The sequence below is a fragment of the Suricata suricatta genome, chromosome 12, assembly GCF_006229205.1.
Source record: "Suricata suricatta isolate VVHF042 chromosome 12, meerkat_22Aug2017_6uvM2_HiC, whole genome shotgun sequence".
Taxonomy (NCBI): Eukaryota; Metazoa; Chordata; class Mammalia; order Carnivora; family Herpestidae; genus Suricata; species Suricata suricatta.
This window is the reverse complement of record NC_043711.1, coordinates 83,253,259-83,270,962: the sequence shown is the minus strand read 5'-3', so window position 1 is coordinate 83,270,962 and position 17,704 is coordinate 83,253,259. Positions and strand designations below refer to the sequence as shown.

Sequence of the window (17,704 nt, the reverse complement as noted above, 5' to 3'; positions counted from 1 at the left end):
GCAGAGAGAAGCAGACAAAATAATTTCAGGTACTAGTAAGTGCTGTGAAAAAAATATATACAGGACAATGTAATACAGACTGATGGGGTGGGGATAGGATCTGTGGAGGAAACATGTGAATGTTGCCAAGATTTAGGGGCAAAGCCTCAGGGCAGAGGGAGCACAAAGACAAAGCCTCACTTGAAAGACGGTGGCCAAGAGCCTCTCACACCTTACTCCCTGCCCCACAAACTGGGTCCCCTTGAACAGTCACATAACTTTTGAGACTCAGCTGCCACATCTACAAAATGGGAAGAAACACACCTTACCTGCCACAATGTGAGGGGACTCAATCAGAGGGCTGTTAAGGTCTGAGATCTTCCCCAAGTCTCACCAATAGACACCTGATACACGTCATTGGGCACCCATCTTGGAGGGGAACCTGCAGAGAACCCTGGGTCATGATTTTTGATTTTAATTTCATGCTGTGCTAGAAATAGTTTCCTATGTTCCTGGTGAACATGATGGACTTTTCCTGCCATCTGGGGCCTTTTATATTATTAACTGCTGCTTCAGGCTCTCCCTCAGTTATAAAAGCAGACAAAGAGGGGCGCCTGGATGGCTCAGTCAGTTAAGCCTCCGGCTTCGGCTCAGGTCAGATCTCACGGTCGTGGGTTCGAGCCCCGCATCGGGCTCTGTGCTGACAGCCAGCTCAGAGCCTGGAGCCTGCTTCCAGTTCTGTGTCTCCTCTCTCTGCCCTTCCCCCTCTCATGCTCTGTCTCTCTCAGTATCAAAAATAAAACAACAACAACAAAAAAAAAATTAAAAAAAAAATTAAAAAATAAAAGCAGACAAAGAAAGGACATAACATTGTTGTGCCCATAACCAGACCACCCATCCATTCCCTCCCCCCAACAACATGGAGGACTCAGCCTGTCCTGCAGACAGAGTGTACAAGTTTTATTTAAGGAGCCAGAAACATCCTGGCCCCTGAATTGGGCCACTGATTTATAATTAGTTGTAGTTCTCCCTCCTAAATGTCTCTTTAACCTGTCCCCTTTTCTCCATCTCCTCAGACACTGCCACACACCTTAACTCCCTCTGAGCATGCTCTCTGAGGTTAATCTCCCTACTTCCAAACTATTTGCCACACTGTAGCCAGCAGCTAATACACAAAATAGACCAGGTCTTTCCCCTGCTTAAAATCCTTAGACAGCTCCCAATCATTCACTGGACAAATGCCAAACTTCATAACCTGGCATCCAAGGCTCCCTCTCCAAGACTGAGCTCCTACAGCCTGATCAACCCCCAGGCCCTCCTCAGTATCTATATAAAACTCCTCAATGTCTCTAAAATGAGCCTAACCACACTCAGAATTATTTGCCTTTGGTGTTTCTGTTACTACTTGGAACACTAACCCCATTCCTGCCTCTTACCTCCACCCTTTCTTTCACTGCTTACAAGCTACTACCTCACCCTCCAGACTCCAAAGCCCTCCCTGATTCCCCAGAAAAGCACTGTTTACCAGTCTACCTTCTTAATCAGATGTGAAAGCTGGAGTTCTTAGTTATGGTTAACTTCCCAGAGCCTGGACTGATCAGTTCAGGTTACTTTAACTTAAAAATTCAAATCAAGTGTTTCACATTGAGAAGATCCTATAACAACCCAGAAAGAAGCAAGAGTTAAAGAACTGGCGGGCTGCCAAAAGATGAGATAGGAATAGGGATCAAGAATCTGCATTCTCAAAAAACAAAAACAAAAAAATCCACCCCCCCTGCATTCTCAAAAAAGGTGCCCCAAATCCTAATGCAAATGATACTGGGCATTTTGGAGAACAACGCGTCACTCTCAAACGTTCCCAACTTAAAAATTGCTGGAAAAATGAAAATACTTTCCTTTGCTTCGACAGCTTTCCGGCAGCTGTCCCGAGGTTAGAGAAATCAGGTGGGCTTTTATGGGACTCAGCTGGTGTAAAATAGAAGCCTGGGTTCCAACCCTGGCTCAGCCCTTAACGTGCTAAGGTACCCTGCGGTGGGGTCTCTGCCCTCTTTCTGGGCCTCCCTTATCACACCTACCCGCACTGTGTGTCCCGGAGGTAGTGACTGCCCCATTCTGAGTTTGTGTCCCCACCTTACATTGGACGTCACCATACCTGACATCCTACCACCTCCGCAAGCCTGTAACTCCTAGCTGACCCAGCCTAACTCCTCCCCTCCTTCCCAAAGTCCTGTCCCTCTACATCCAGCGGAGAAACCCCTAAAGCTAAAGCTGCCCACGCACGGACTGACCCTTCCCAGTCGCCGTCCAGCTCCACAGGCACCAATCTCCTCCCCGCCCAGCTCTTTAGCCCCCGACTGGCGCGGTCCGCGCAAGCGCATTGGGTCGCATCGAGGCCCCGCCCCCTAGACTTTTGGTAACGACGCGAGGGGCTTGAGTATCGCGCGCGGCAAGACGACGAACCAGTAGGTTGGGGAATGGCAACGGCGGCCGGCAAGGGCCACGTTTCCTCGGGAGGATGTGAGGGAGGGGTCTGGCCAGCTATTGGAACCCTGAAGGCGAGGAGATGTTGTAGCTCGTGTCTTTTGCAGGGAAGGGGCAGCTGGTGTCTGATGAGGGGGTTGGGCTGGTGCGTGTGGATGCCAGATCTCCTGACTCCAAATCGGGCCGGTGTTGGGGACACCGTGCCACTGAGCCAGAGCTGAAATTAGAAAAGAAACTGGGAGCGATTAGAACCAAACTTTGTCTAAAATGGGAACGAACGGGCCCATGAAGCGGGGCAAGCCTAGGCAGGAAACGGGTGTTTATGCTCCCGGCCACCGGCAGACATTGGCCTCGCCCTCAGGATAAAGTCCGACTGGGTTTTCTTGTGGGCGTTTTAAGACCTGGCCCCAGTCTGCCATTCATTCGTCATTCATTCATTTAACATTCATTGAATACAGTAGTAGATGCTAGAGGTAGAGAAGTGGTCAAGACACACAACAATTCCTGTGGTACAGGGACAACTAATGGGCTGTTAAAGCTTTGGGCGAAGAACAGGAACAGCGCCTTTAACAGACGTGAACGCTGGTCAGAAGTGGTGGGAAGTGTTCCAGAAAGAGACTACAGCACGTGCCAAGCCTTGGAGCCGGAGAAAGGCTCGTGTAAAAGGCTCGTGTATCCTGGTCACTGAGGATAACCTCACTCTTGAGTCTGTTTAGCGCCCAGGGAAGAGATAATGGTAGCTGAAACTACGCTCCTGACAGTGGAGGTGGAGAGAGATCAGGGAGTTCAAAGCAATCTATATTTAATAAAAACTACAGGATTGGGGGAGAGTGGGGTGTTGGAGAGAAGTGTGTACAAGGCTTGAGTGCTTTCGTGGGATTAGTGAGGTTCATCGGAGGAGGAGCAGGTTTGTGGGGAGACAACAAATTCTATTCTGGTTCTGTGGAGACTCCCAGTAAGCAGTTGGTTATTACGGTTCAGAAGTCAGGAAGGCACCACTGTGAAAGTACAGATTTGATTGTCCTCAGCAAAACAAATAAAGCCACAGGGTTGAGACTATAGAATAAGAAAAACAAAGGGCCCAATCAGCCCTTTACATAGTGATTATCTTTGTCTTATCTCTCTGTATCCTCAGTACCTAGTCAAGGGCCTGGCATTAGATGTTATTCAGTGTTTACCAAGTAGACGAAAACCCAACAACAGGCAGAGATGGAATCCCAGAGATGTGAAGAGATGGGGTCTAATGGAGGGTTCCATTGCTCTAATGTCAGTCATAGGTGCTTGTCCTGACTCTGCCACCAGGCTGCTATGTGACCTCCTGACAAGTCTTCCACCTGTAAAGTGGGTATAGCCAAAAAAGCAGCTCCCATGTATAGAACTCCAAACCCTGCTAAGGAACTACGCACAGATTTTTCTCATTTAATTCACATGGGGACCTTATTTATAAAGGTTTATTATTTTATTATTATTTATTTATATTTGTTTATTATTATGGGCTCAAACCCATATCTGACTGACCCCAGAACTTTACTATGACTTTTGTGTCTCACCAGACAGAGATGTTGGCAGTACTCTCTTGAAATCACATGGTCATTCTTTCAAAACGTTGTGCTGAGGCCAACAGACTTTCATAATTGGTTTAGCACCAGTTTTGTGATAGGGAAAGGGAGATGGAGCTGAATGTTGTTCTCTAGCTTGTTACTTATTCTCAAGCTCCCTTTCTGGGGACCACTGAGCTGGGTAGCCATGTTCTGTCCTAAAATCAAATGACAATAGGGCAAACCAAAATTAATGACTGGTGTTTCCAGATTTTTATTCACATCTTCTTAAATCCCTGAAGTCTGCTGCAAAATTAGTGAATATCAAGGCATTAGTTGGTTCATACCTGTGTGTCTCTGTGCAGCCAGTTGGACTCTAATCCTATTACATTGGACACTTGGGTTTCAGTTATTTCTGTTCTACTAATGTGATTCATCAAAAAAAATGTTTGTCTTGATGTCCATATAAGGAATGTAATCATGTCCTGCTAGTGAGTTTGCTTCTGCTTAGTGTGCGGAAGGAGTTCACCTTATCTGCATTTCATAGTATTCTACAAAGGGCTCCTCCTACCCGCCCCCCCCCCCATAATTTGAGATTTACTAACATGGGTTGTTGGAGCTACAAGGGAAATTAATACCCTCTCGCAGTGATTTTAAATTTGTTAACAATATGGAGCTTCAGCCTTTCTCTCCACTCATCTGACCTCTTGCATGAGAATCTCGGAGTGGAGCCCAGGAATCTGTGTTCTTTACCTGGCTCCCCAGAATATTTAGCCAGGTTTGGAAACCAATGATCTACCCCAAACCCCTTGTTTCATAGGTAGAGAATCTGCAACTCTGTGAGAGGAAGGAACTTGCCCCAGTCACATATGACATTATTGCCTCTTTCTCCAATGTAAAATGCCTGGGCAGGGAGTCCTGAGACCTACGTTCAAATCCAAGTTTTACCAGTCATTACCGTGGGCAAGTCATTCCACTGCTCTGAGACTCCACTTCCTTACTGTGAGAATAATGCCATCATTGTATGAAGAACCTAGAGAATGCCAGTGGAAGTGCTTTGCCAAGCACTCATGGAAGTTGAGAGCTGCCATCCTGTGTTCACTCCCCTGTACTGCACTGCCAGTTTTATTGGTTTCTGGGTGGGCCCCAGGTAACCCATCACCAAGCCTTCCCCTCTCCTGTTGCAGGTTGGGATGGCCACCGGCTGGGGAAGCCTCTTGCAGGATGAGCAGCAGCTGGAGGAGCTGGCTCGGCAGGCTGTGGACCGGGCCCTGGCTGAGGGAGTGCTGCTGAGAACCTCGCAGGAGCCCAGTTCCTCTGACGTAAGCCCCTGACCCCTTCTCACAAGCACTGACCACGCTGCTCTGGATCCTAATGCTCATTATCTGGTCCCTGCCAGGCTAAAAGCAGCTCCCTTAGGTTGAGACATCATTTTTGCTTTATTTTTTTCAATAACAAAATTGATCACTAGATATATGTAAAAAGTAGCCTGTTTAGAGTAATAAAATTTAAGTCTGGGGTTCCTAATGTGACTTAGGCAAGTTACATAACCTCTCTCAGCTGCAGTTTCTTCACATAATAAAAAAGGGATAATAATGGGACCTACCTCTTCAAGTTGGTAAGAGAATGAGAAGATAATTCATGTGAAGTACTTTGTCCAGTGAGCTGTTATTTTTTAAGACTACCTAGTCACACTGCCTGGGTGGGTATATCTGTCCAGTTGGTTTGTGTACATCCTTCTCTGTGCATTTATATACATATATGTGTATATAAGGAAATATGTGATTTTCTTTTGTTTTTTTTTTAAGTTTTTTTTTTTTTTTTTAGCAACCTCTACTCCCAATGTGGAGCTCAAACCTATGACCCTCAGATCAAGAGTTGCATGCTCTTCCAACTGAGCCAGCCAGATGCCCCAAAATACATGGTTTTCTAAAATACAAATTGGATCATACAGATCAAGCAGATTATTCTATGATTGTGTATTTGTTTTTCATTTAACAAGCTGTCGTAGAACTTTTTACAACTCCCTTCATTAGGATTAGCTTTATTCTGATACAGTATGTCAGAAGTAGTTGAATCACATTTTAACTTTCCTCTATTTAGGTGATTTTAATGTTTTTTTAATGCCATTTTTTTAAAGTTTTTAAGTTTATTTTGAGAGAGAGAGATGGAGAAGCAGGGGAGGGACAGAGAGAGGGAGAGTAAGAGAATCCCAAGCAGGCTCTGCATTGTCATTGCAGAACCTAACTGGGGGCTCCAGCCCACAAATGGTGAGCTCATGACCTGAGCCTAAATCAAGACACTTAACCGACTGAGCCACCCAGGCACCCCTGATTTCTAATGTTTCATGATCACAAACAGTACTACAGGGAACAGCTACATACACGCCTGTTTGGGTACTTCTGTAGGGTTGATACTTTTAAAAGTAGAACTGCTGTGTCCACACCACATTTTTAAAAGTCTCATCCTTAAAAAAAAAAAAAAAGATTTGTGACTGGTAAGACATTGTCATAGTTCAAAATTCAAAGGGCATAGAGTTTATAGTTTAACCCACTCTTCTGCATTGCCCAGCCACCTAGTTCTCCTGACCTGAAGGCAAGCTGTGTTTTAGCGTTCTTGTTTTTTTTTCTTTCATATAGTTTACTCATAATAACAAAGTATATGTTCCTTTTTCCCACTTTTTATACAAAGAAGCATCCTAGACAAGCTCTTTTGTGCCTTGCTTTTTTCTTTTTATTTAATATACCTTATGACAATCCATGAATAACTAAGAGTTGCCACTGTTTTTTTTGTTTTTTGTTTTGCTTTGGTTTTTTGCCAAGCCACATTTTTTTTTTCTCTCTGTGCCTAGAACCTAGTTAAGGGCCTGGTGGAGAGTCCAGACTCATTAAATGTTTGCTGAGGCCTGAGTGAATGAGAATGGCTGTTACCTAAGGTAGGCTGATATTGTGGAAGGTCTGCCTCTGGCTTTGGGAATATAATTGCTTGGTTTGTGAACTTTACATTATAAGAACTGTTTGTCTAAATCCAGGATTCAGCATTTTCCCTTCCAAGATTTTTTTGTTCTATTACTCAATAGGCATTGTGTGAAGGTCTAGCACTTGGTGTTTCTGGAAGTTGATGGAGCCTAGAAAAGACATAGTCCTCAATGAGATTCCTAATTCAGAGAAAAAAGACAGGAAATGGGGCACCTGGGTGACTTAGTCAGTTAAGCATCCAACTCTTGATTCTGACTCAGGTCATGATCTCACTGTTCCTTTTGTGCATTCAAGGTCCACGTGGAGTCTGCTTGGAATTCTCTCTGTCTCTATCTTTCTCTGCCTGTCTATCACTCATGCTTGCTCTTTCTCTCTCAAAATAAACAAATAAACATTAAAAGAAAGAAAGAAAGAAAAAAAGACAGGAAATATGTGTATGTGTGTGAGAAAGACAAAGAGATTTCATTCCAAATCTTTATCAGAGGTCTGTTTTATGCCAGGCCATTCTAGGCACTGAGGACACAGGTGAGTCAGCCAAAAGTCCTGGCCTCTGAAGCACATGGTCTAGGTGGCAAATGTGCCACAAGACAAAATTAAATGTCAGTTCTATGAGAAAACATAGAAAGCCTGTTACACAATATTAGCTACTGTTTATTATTGATTATGTGCCAGGCAGTATTCTAAATATCTTGAAATCACTAACTTGTTTAAATCTCACAACAGAGATGAGAAAACCAAGGCCCAGAAAGGTAAAGTAACTTGCCTGAGGGCATTTAAATGGTGGTGTAATTGGCAAAACCAGAATCCAAACCCAAAGAGTTTGTCACCTGACTTCATGCTCTGAACTTCCATTCTTTACTGCCTCTCTCAGGAAACTGTATGGGACACCTAGAAGAAGGAGCAATTCATCAGTTGTATTTGAACTAGAGCTTAAAAAATAAATGGAAAAGAACAGCATAACAGAGCCTCCAAAATAGGAAAAGGCACAAAATGTTCAAGAGAATACAGCTGAATGTGGGACAGAAGGCAGGCTGAAGTCAGATAACCAAAGAGGCTTTGGCTACTAGGAGGAAGAGGAACATGAACTTTACACTGTAGGTAGAGATGACAGACCAAGTGCAGACTGAATAGCTGGTTCCTGCAGTTTTAGGAAGTTAATTTAAAAAATACATATATATGAACAGGGTACAAAATTTAAAGGGAATTCAGTATACAATGAGTCTCCTTCCTCTAGCCAGTTTCCCTCCCCAGAGACAAGCACTGTTAACAATTTTTCACCAGTGTCTTTAAAAAGTAAGAGCCAATGTTTTGTGGTTTTTTTCATGAAATAAAAAAAAAAATCCCCTAAAGTGAGATAGAAGCTCTTCTTCCCATCATTCTCTTTGTTTCTTTGACTATGAAGGGGATCTTTTATTGTAATGCACGTGCTATCATTTTTCTTATAGTAGTAGACTATTACTCTGTGCCTGTGTCTCTAGAAGAAGTTAAAAGACTGTGTGTTTCAGCCTTTGGCCAGTGCACAGTGGAGAACAGCTGTATACTATGGATTCCAAATTCAAGTGGGCATATGCGTCATGGGGACAGAGGCAGAGGGAAGTCTTAGTAGAAAAAGTCTTTGGGAGTTTTTCAGGCCAAATGAGATTTGTTGGAAGAGGCAGAGTTCTGAGTTTTAAAGCCAAGGAAATGCCCTTATTGTTGTCACAGATCCACTCTGGGTATTAGGTCACCACCTATATAATCTGCAGTAATTCCTAGCTTAAGACATTAAAGCCTCAAGCTGAAAAAACCTTATTCTGACAAATATCCTTCCTCTCTTTTGTCTTCTGAGATTCTGAGGAAGATAATTTGGGTATTATCTACCAAAATTTTAAATGGGTTTACTCTGACATTCCATTTTTATAAATTTATAATTTATGGACTTTTTCACACACACAATACCTAGAATACATATTCTAGGATATTGATTGTAATGCGGGGGAGGAAACCACCTATATGTTCATGACAGAATGCTAGATTCAGGGGCACCTGGGTGGCTCAGTCAGTTAAGCATCCAACTCTTGGTTTTTGTTCGGGTCATGATCTTATGGTTTGTGAGTTCAAGCCCTGCATTGCGCTCTGTGCTGTTAGTGCGGGATTCTCTCTCTCTGGCCTTCCCTCACTTGTACTCTTTCTCTCTCTTTCTCTGAAAATAAATAAATAAACTTAAAAAGAAAACTAGATTTAATAAATTATTTTGTAGCCAAACAATGGAATATACAGGCATTAAAAGGAATGAGCTCTATTTGAACATATATGGAAATGTCTTGAAATATTTATAAAGCAAAGGACAGAACAGTATATGTTTCATGTGCTTTTGTATGTAGAAAAAGAGCAAATTATGTACATATATAAATAGTCTAAAGAACATGTAAGACACTAATATACAATTTGCCTCTGGGGAGAAGAACTGAGTCATCAGGGAATGAGACACACTTTTCACTATGTATCCTGTCTCTTGAATTTTGTATCATTTGTATTATCTGCTCAAAATAATATTTTTAAATAAATATATAAATGCCAAGTTCTAATTTCATAAATTCATACTACCATAATGGCAAATTGGTATTAACTCAGAGGTTAAACTCAGGAATATGTCATAATATAAGTCACAAAGTCATCTCCTACCTAAATTCTAGTTCATTTGTTGTTGTGAATCTCAGAATGCATTATCCCCTTCTAGAAATAGTGTTCCAGATGGTATTTGGGTTTCCCAGTTCTGCCAAAGTCCAAAGAACTCAGAATATAGCCTAACTCCAGGTCTGGCAACCTGAGTCACCATCTTCAACACTAGGGGGAAACCACTCCTAACTTCTACTTTGGGGGCCAGAGATCGCTTCTGCTGCAGCCCTACCAGCAGGACTCTGTCTCCCCCAACCAGAAGGCAAGGGGACCTAGGTGGGAGCTCCTGGTATGAGGAGAGTCCTGGGTTTAGATCATCAACTGGCTAGGAGCTCTGTGTGTGAGTGTGTGAGTGTGTGTGTGTGTGTATGTGTTCTTTACTAACCACCTTGGTTCAAATCCCAATGCCATGTAACAACTTTATATAATTTTGGACATATTACTTAATCTCTCTGAGGCTCAATTACCTTATCTGTTTATTAAGAGTAGATAATAATAGGAGCACCTGGGTAGCTCAGTTGGTTAAGTGTCCAACTTTGGCCCAGGTCATGATCTCACCATTTGTGGGTTCAAGCCCCATGTCAGGCTCTGTGTTGACAGCCCAGCTGTAGCCCACTTTGGATTCTATGTCTCCCTTTCTCTCTGCCCTTCCCCTGTTTGTGCTCACTCGCGCTCTCTCTCTCAAAAATACATAAAACATTAAAAAAAATAATAGATAATAATTGTATCTGGCTTATCGAGTTAAATGATGCATCCATGTAAGGTATTTAAAACAGTGCCTTGCACATAGTAAGTGCTCAATGATTTTTTGTGTTTTTGTTTGTTTTGCTGTTTTGCTTCTGATTTTTTAATGTATTATTTGTTTGTTTTGCTTCTAATGTTTTTTAATGTAAAGAGATAAAATATTAGAGTCTGAAAGTTCTCTTTATACCCCTTCATCATCCTGTTTTCTCTCTCCCTTCACAGAGGTAACCACTCTTCTGTAGTTTGTGTGTCCTCAATAAACGTAGGCTACACTTTTCATGGGGTTATGTTTCCAAGAAAACAACCCATTCACGGGTGTTCTACTTCTGCCCACTCTCTCCTTGATCAGGTGGTAAGCTATGCCCCATTCACGCTCTTCCCCTCACTGGTCCCCAGTTCCCTGCTGGAGCAGGCCTATGCCGTGCAGATGGACTTTAACATGCTGGTGGATGCTGTCAGCCAGAATGCTGCCTTTCTGGAGCAGACTCTCTCCAGGTACTGGGTGATGGGGCAGTGGGGTCGGGAGTTGCTGGAACCAAGGGACTGGAAGATTGAGGAGTCATGCGATGTTGCTCTGGCAGCTGACTTGGTGGGATTGGGGAGAGGTAACCCCCAGAAAAAACCAAAATAGTAGAACAGAAGTCAAGAGGGTTGGCTTCTAATCCTGGCTCTAATCCTCATTTATATGGCTGCAAGCAAGTCCCTTTCTTTCTCTGTGCCTCAATTTCTTCATCTGTAACATAGGGAAGTTGGCATAAATCTAAGATCTCTTTCAACACTGATATTCTATGATTCTCTGATCCATGGTCCCTTGCTTTGATGACTGAGATTTCTATCTAGAATTAGGGAAGGTTAGCATCCTTTTAGGGAAAACAAGGCAGAGGAGATTATTGGGTTAAAAGTCAGATTTTTAACTTTTTTTCCTCAGCCCCCTTACCTCTGGGTGAGATCAGGCGGCAGGGGGAGGCGGGGGGAGACTGGGCCACACCCAGGGCACGAGGATACAGAACCCCTGAAATGGCTCACCCTATCTGCCCCCTCTGTCTCTTCTCCCTTAATCCTTTTTTATCTTCATGCCCTGGGAGAAGGGAAATTTCTTTCAGTTTTTTTTTCTAATGTTCATTTTTCAGAGGGAGAGAAACAGAGCATGAGTGGGGGAGGAGGAGAGAGAGATATAGAACTTGAAGCAGGCTCCAGGCTCTGAGCTATTAGCACAGAGCCTGACATGGGGCTCAAACTCATGAACTGTGAGATCATGTCCTAAGCTGGAGTTGGATGCTCTACTGACTGAGCCACCCAGGCCCCCTTCTTTACTTTAGAATTAAATGTGTGTGTGTGCGTGCGCGCGTGTGTGTGTACATAAAGAAACTAGACATACGAACTTGCATGTCTGATTAATTTTTCAAAAGAAAATTATTTTTTTAGAGACAAAATCTTATTTTTTTGAAGACTTTAAGTAATCTCTACACCCAACATAGGGCTCAAACTCAAAACCCCGAGACCAAGAGTTGCATGCTCCACTAACTGAGCCAGCCAGCCACCCCAGAGATGCAATCTTTTAAAAATGTGCACATTGGTGTGAAGGTGAATATGGGTAATATTGATAAGAATTTTGGAAACCATTGACTTGAAGCTAAAAACCCAATGAGTTATTAATGTACAAACCCTACCACCACCTTCCCCCCAGATCTTTTTAGGGATGGGCCTGGCTTTTGTACCTGTAATTCTGTATTATGGGATATATGAGCAGCTTGATTTATGACCTTTGCCCTAAAGATGCAATTATGTGGAGACCCTTCCTGCAATTTGCAACCCTGCCTCCCCTGTTTCTCTGTCCTCTGAAATACACACAAACCCTAGCTTGTAAGGGAATAGAGCCTCAGTGTCACATGTGCTAGAATAGCAGCCCAGGACCTAGGTTGAAGGGGCACACCTCTTCAGTAAAGCAAAAATGTGTCTCAACTTTCTTGGAGACTGAGGCCCAGCTGGGGACTGTCCTCACGAAGGGCTGAGAAAGTCCCTATGAAAGAGCTGGGTGGGAAGCAGAGGAATTGCAGGGCAGGCCTGAGCTGCATGGGCTCAGTGGGATCCCTGTAACAAGGAAGGAGAGTGAGTTAGGCTTGAGCAGGGTTGTGGAGACTGCCATGAATCTTGATAGACAACAAGTGTGGTATTAGTTACCTGTGAGTGCCTCTTCCTGAGGTTGCAGAAAACCATACTGGATGGGCTTCTACTTCATATCACATGTCACAGCAGCACACCGAGCCATGATGATGAGCTACCACAGACAAAGCCTCTACCTTCATGCGGTTTATAGGCAAATAGGAGAGGTGACATTAATTATCACAGAAATAAAATGGAAAATTAAAACTGTAATCTGTACTATAAAGGAGAGGTCCACTGTGCTCCAAGAGCACATGGCAGGAGGATCTGATCCAGATAGGGAAGGTTGCTCTGAGGAAATCACATCATATCAGGACTGGCTAAAGAAAAAAAAAATAGGATATTTAGCTTGAGTCAGAAGAATGTTTTGGTGCACAGAGCATAACTGCTGTCTTTTAATCTCTGAGAGTTGCTGTGTAAGAGGTGGAAAAGACTTGTCTTTGGAAGTCCCAGAGTGTAGGAGAAGCATGAATAGTTAATGTGATGTTGACCAGAAGGTTTACCAATCATCAGAGCTATTCAAAGATGGAATGGTTTTATCACATGACATTTCTTAGTTTCTCTTAGGACCAGACACAATGCTCAGTTCTGTACATATAATACCTCATTTAACTTCACCACAACTCTATGATAGAAGTAAAATTATTTTCCTCTTCATCTTTCATTTTTATCTTTTACAGATGAGCAAACTGAGATACGGAGAGGTGAAATAATTCTCTAAGGTTGCTAGTGGTGAGTGGTAGAGCTGGGATTTGAACCCAGGTTTTCTGGCTGTAGATCTGAGTTCTAAACCACTGTTCTCTACCAGGTTGATGTGGGTGTTCAAGTTTGGGTTAGCAGACTGAAAGATTCAGGAGGCAATGGATGAGGGTAGAACTATTTGACCTTTAAGATCCCATTTAGCCTAGAAAATGCTCTATTTCCTCCTCCAGCACCATTAAAAGGGACAACTTCACTGCTCGCCTCTTTGACATCTACAAGCAAGTCCTGAAAGAAGGCATTGCCCAGGTAACCAGTCCCCACTCCATCCCAATCTAGTACTTGTCCTTCCCTTTTTTTTTTTTTTTTTTTTTTAACCAGAAGAATTTGGCTCAGGCCCTGAGCTCATGGAAATCTGCCTCTCACTGGTCCCCACTGGGTTCGTACATCAATGACCAATTCTGGGATGACCAAAAAAATGATTCCACTGGGTTTGGGAGCATTAGCCTGCAACTCTGATCTCTATGTAGAATTCACGTTTCCTGTATGTTCCATGGCTAGGCCCTCAATCAGCCCTGGGCAAATGTACTCAGCCTTCAATTTTCCCCACAGACTGTGTTCCTGGGCCTGAATCGCTCAGACTACATGTTCCAGCGCAATGCAGATGGCTCCCCAGTGCTGAAACAGATTGAAATCAACACCATCTCTGCCAGCTTTGGGGGCCTGGCCTCCCGCACACCAGCTGTGCACCGGTGGGTCCCCTGGGCAATACTGGGCATGCTGGTGGGGTGAAAGCTTGATAGGCCTACAGTCCCAGGCAGGAACAGGGATCTCCAATTCCAACTGTTTCTTCCAGGGCCCTGGATCATGTGTTTCTCCTTGCAGTACTTTCCACTTGCAATTAGGTCTTAGTATGTCAAGGAAAGAAAGGACCTCACAGTACATCTAGTCTCATTCCCTCATTGTATAAGGTAGTATTCCAGGTTGAAGAAACAGTATCTGAGTGAGAAAGAGCTTGGAAGGCCTGAAGAGAGGTCAGAATTCATGGTAGAGAGGGATCAGTGGCTTCCCATTGGAAGGCTTAACCCTAGTAGCAACCACTTCTAGCCAGCAGTGATGTCCAGGTTCCTGTGATTACAGATGATCTACAGCAGGATTCCAGATAGCAAGCACTGGGACTCAGGGAAGGCATTCCAGCTCATTGGGAGGCTGGTATAGAGTAAAAACACAGGATCTGGGGCTCTGGGCATATACATGGAGCCAGGGTTTGAGTGGCCCAGTATATTCAGGCCTGAGGTGGATTCTATAGGAGCATGATGATAAGATGCTTTTCGCTATTCAGCTAATTCTCCAAGTGATCTTCCTGTAAGCGTCTGTGAGTCACAGGCAGAAAGGGGTCTTCCAGATTCATCCAATTACTGAATAAGACATCTCTCTTCCAACAGACATATTCTCAATGTCCTGAGTAAGACCAAAGAAGCTGCCAAGATCCTCTCCAATAATCCCAGCAAGGGACTGGCCCAGGGGATCACCAAAGCCTGGGAGCTCTATGGCTCAGCCAAGTAAGAGGAAGAAAAAATGGTAGCAGAATCCTACTTGAGATTCAGCATTTGTGGGTGCACTGCAGCAACTTCTTTGCCTGATGTCATTAGGAAATGAGGGATTTCTTTCTGGAAATAGAAGCTTATACTTTTAAGTGCCAAAATTATTTTAATGGAGTTTCTGGGCTTTCTCCTTAAATAAGGGATGCAAACTATAATTTAATTTTGTTGACCAGAGGTCATGATTATCTGCTAATGATTACATTACCATCAGTGACCACATCGTGATGGAATGCAGAGGTGCTATCTAGACTTATAGAGCCATGTGAGGCTGTTTACCTGAACTAATGACCCCAATGGTTAGGCTTTAAACTCATTCCTTTTCTTCCCAGTTTTTCTGTTTCCCTACTATCAGTTCTTACTTCATACTACTGTCAGTGTGCTTGAATTTGGAATCCTCCATTCCCATCCCTGTACCTCCTTTCTGATTTGCTGTGGTTTGGGAAAGCAAGTGGTCTGATGAGTAAATGCATAAGCTTTGACTTAGGGATTTAGTGGTGTCTGTTGTAACTGCTTAGAGGCATTTTTTGCTTCCTTCCTATTTCTCAACCATGTTCCAGATGTGTAAAGATGCCAGGTAAGTGACTTCACTATATATGGGGGGGGGACTGTACCAACAGTTATTGCAATGTTTACATAGCTTTCATAGTTAACGCTTAGTAAGCACTCACTAGTGCCATACTTTGTGCTAAATGTTCTACACGTAGGATCTCATTAGATCCTCATATTAAACATTTCGAGGTAGATACCACCCATCTCCCCCCATTTTACACATAAGGAAACTGGTTCAGAGAAGTGAATTGCTCAAGATCAAATGGCGAGTTGGTGGTAGAGCCCATAGTCCACTCCCTCTAGAATCTGCATCCTTAATCACTTTATTGCCTCTAAGAGAGCCTCTCTTGGCTTGCAACCCTCATTAAGACTCAATAAACTTCAGACTCTGAATATTTAGAAGGCATCAGATGAATATTCAAGTAGAACTCTTATCAAAGTGTTTTTTAAGAGATTGAAGCCAGGAAAGGGTCGGCTGGGGAACTACTAATAAAAAAAATGCTGCAGAGGGTTTCTCCAACTGGGCTGTGAATAACATGGGAAGACTCACGTGCCCAAAACTAGGCACTGGTAGGTAGGAACTATGGGATGCCTGAGCTGAGACTGGCTTCTCATTTTGAACGTCAAATGGACACTTCTGCCAACCTAGCATATGACCTTCACTAAGACCATTCCTTTCTCTGCGCAGCAGTTTGTAAAAGGGAGATAATAATAATAATACCTAAAAGGGTGGTAGTGAGAATTAAATGAAATCATGACTCTGAAAAATGCTTTAAAAAACCTGGTGAGAAACAGAAAAAAGACAGTCTCTTTAAAAAATGGCACTGGGAAAACTAGACAGCAACATGCAAAAGAATGAAACTGGGCCACTTTCCTATACCAAACACAAAAATAAATTCAAAATGGATGAAAGCCCTAAATGTAAGATAGGAAACTATCAAAATACTAGAGGAGGTCATTGACAGTAACCTGTTTGACATTGGCCATAGCAAGTCTTACTAGCTGTGTCTCCAGAGGCAAGGGAAACAAAAGCAAAAATAAAATACTGGGACCTCATCAAAATCAAAATCTTCTGTACAGTGAAGGAAAAAATCAACAAAACTCAAAGGCAACCTTCGGAATGGGAGAGGATATTTGTAAACGACATATCTGATAAAGGGTTAGTATCCAAAATATATAAAGAACTTATAAAACTCAATACCCCAAAAAACAATCCAATTTAAAAATGGTCAGAAGACATGAATAGATATTTTTTCAAAAAAGACATCCAGATGGCTAAGAGACACATGAAAAGATGCTTAATACCATTCATCATCAGGGAAATACAAATCAAAACTACAGTGAGATCACCTCACACCTGTCAGAATGGCCAAAATTTAATAACACAGGAAACAACAGATGTTGGGAGGATGTGAAGAAAAGGGAACCCTCTTACATTGTTGGTAGGAATGCAAACTTGTGCAGCCACTCTGGAAAACAGTATGGAGGGTCCTCAAAAAGTTGCACTACTAGGTATTTACCCAAAGGATATAAAAAAATGATTCAAAGGGATAAATGCCCGTGATGTTTATAGCAGCATTATCAATAATAGCCAGATTATTGAAAGAGCCCTAATGTTCAGTGACTGATGAATGGATAAAGATGTGGTATATATGTGTGTGTGTATATATATTTAGATGTGTATATATGTGTGTATATATATAATGTGTATATATGTGTATATATAATGTAATATTATTCAGCCTCAAAAAGAATGAAATCTTGCCATTTGCAACAATGTGGATGGAGCTAGAGAGTATTATGCTACGGAAATAAGTCAGAGAAAGACAAATACCATATGATTTCACTCGTGGGATTTAAGATAGTTGTAATAGTAATAATAGAATAATAATAGCAGCTACTATTTAAAGAGTACTAGTTTCATTTTACCAAAGGGAAAACCGAGGGCTCAGAGAGCTGGAATAACCTGCCAAAAGTCACACAGCTAGTAAGTTTAGAATTCATATCTGCCTTTAAAGCCTGTGTCCTACTATACTGTTCTGCCTCCAAGAGGAATGGTCCCATAGTATAGATCGAAAAACTGAGGCTCAACCATTGATAGCATAGATGAATTTTCTTCTGTTATCTCCTAATTTTTTAAATTTTTTTTTAAAAAGAAGCCTGGGATCTCTTTCATAAGTTTTCTATAGTTTTCATCATATAGGTCTTTTACATCCTTGGTTAGGTTTATTCCTAGGTATTTGATGGTTTTTCGTGCAATCGTGAATGGGATCAGTTTCTTAATTTCTCTTTCGGCTGCTTCATTTTTGGT

At 42.6% G+C, this 17,704-nt stretch overlaps 2 protein-coding genes across 3 annotated transcripts in view; one reads left to right on the top strand and one right to left on the bottom strand.

Moving 5' to 3' along the window:
• MYH7B (myosin heavy chain 7B) overlaps nucleotides 1-2,331 on the bottom strand; it is a 43,819-nt gene extending 41,488 nt beyond the window's left edge. For both annotated transcript variants that reach the window (XM_029916804.1, XM_029916805.1), the window contains exons 1-2: nucleotides 2,268-2,331; nucleotides 309-421 (exon numbers count right to left, since the gene is read on the bottom strand). The gene's annotated coding sequence lies outside the window, so the exon portion shown is untranslated. The remainder of the gene's footprint in view (nucleotides 1-308; nucleotides 422-2,267) is intronic.
• Nucleotides 2,332-2,365: 34 nt separating this feature from the next.
• On the top strand, nucleotides 2,366-15,453 carry LOC115273646 (glutathione synthetase). The gene is made up of 6 exons (XM_029916811.1): nucleotides 2,366-2,441; nucleotides 5,186-5,320; nucleotides 10,728-10,873; nucleotides 13,474-13,549; nucleotides 13,853-13,992; nucleotides 14,686-15,453. The coding sequence occupies exons 2-6, from the start codon at nucleotides 5,192-5,194 to the stop codon at nucleotides 14,804-14,806; spliced, it is 612 nt and encodes a 203-aa protein (XP_029772671.1). The 5' UTR covers nucleotides 2,366-2,441; nucleotides 5,186-5,191; the 3' UTR covers nucleotides 14,807-15,453.
• Nucleotides 15,454-17,704: the final 2,251 nt, after the last annotated feature.

Bases quoted from the DNA above. Each gene is read 5' to 3' on its own strand.
- LOC115273646 (XM_029916811.1), top strand. From the start codon at position 5,192: ATGGCCACCGGCTGGGGAAGCCTCTTGCAGGATGAGCAGCAGCTGGAG. The intron at 13,550-13,852 runs GTAACCAGTCCC...TTTTCCCCACAG, and splicing joins TGAAAGAAGGCATTGCCCAG to ACTGTGTTCCTGGGCCTGAA. The intron at 13,993-14,685 runs GTGGGTCCCCTG...CTCTTCCAACAG, and splicing joins CGCACACCAGCTGTGCACCG to ACATATTCTCAATGTCCTGA.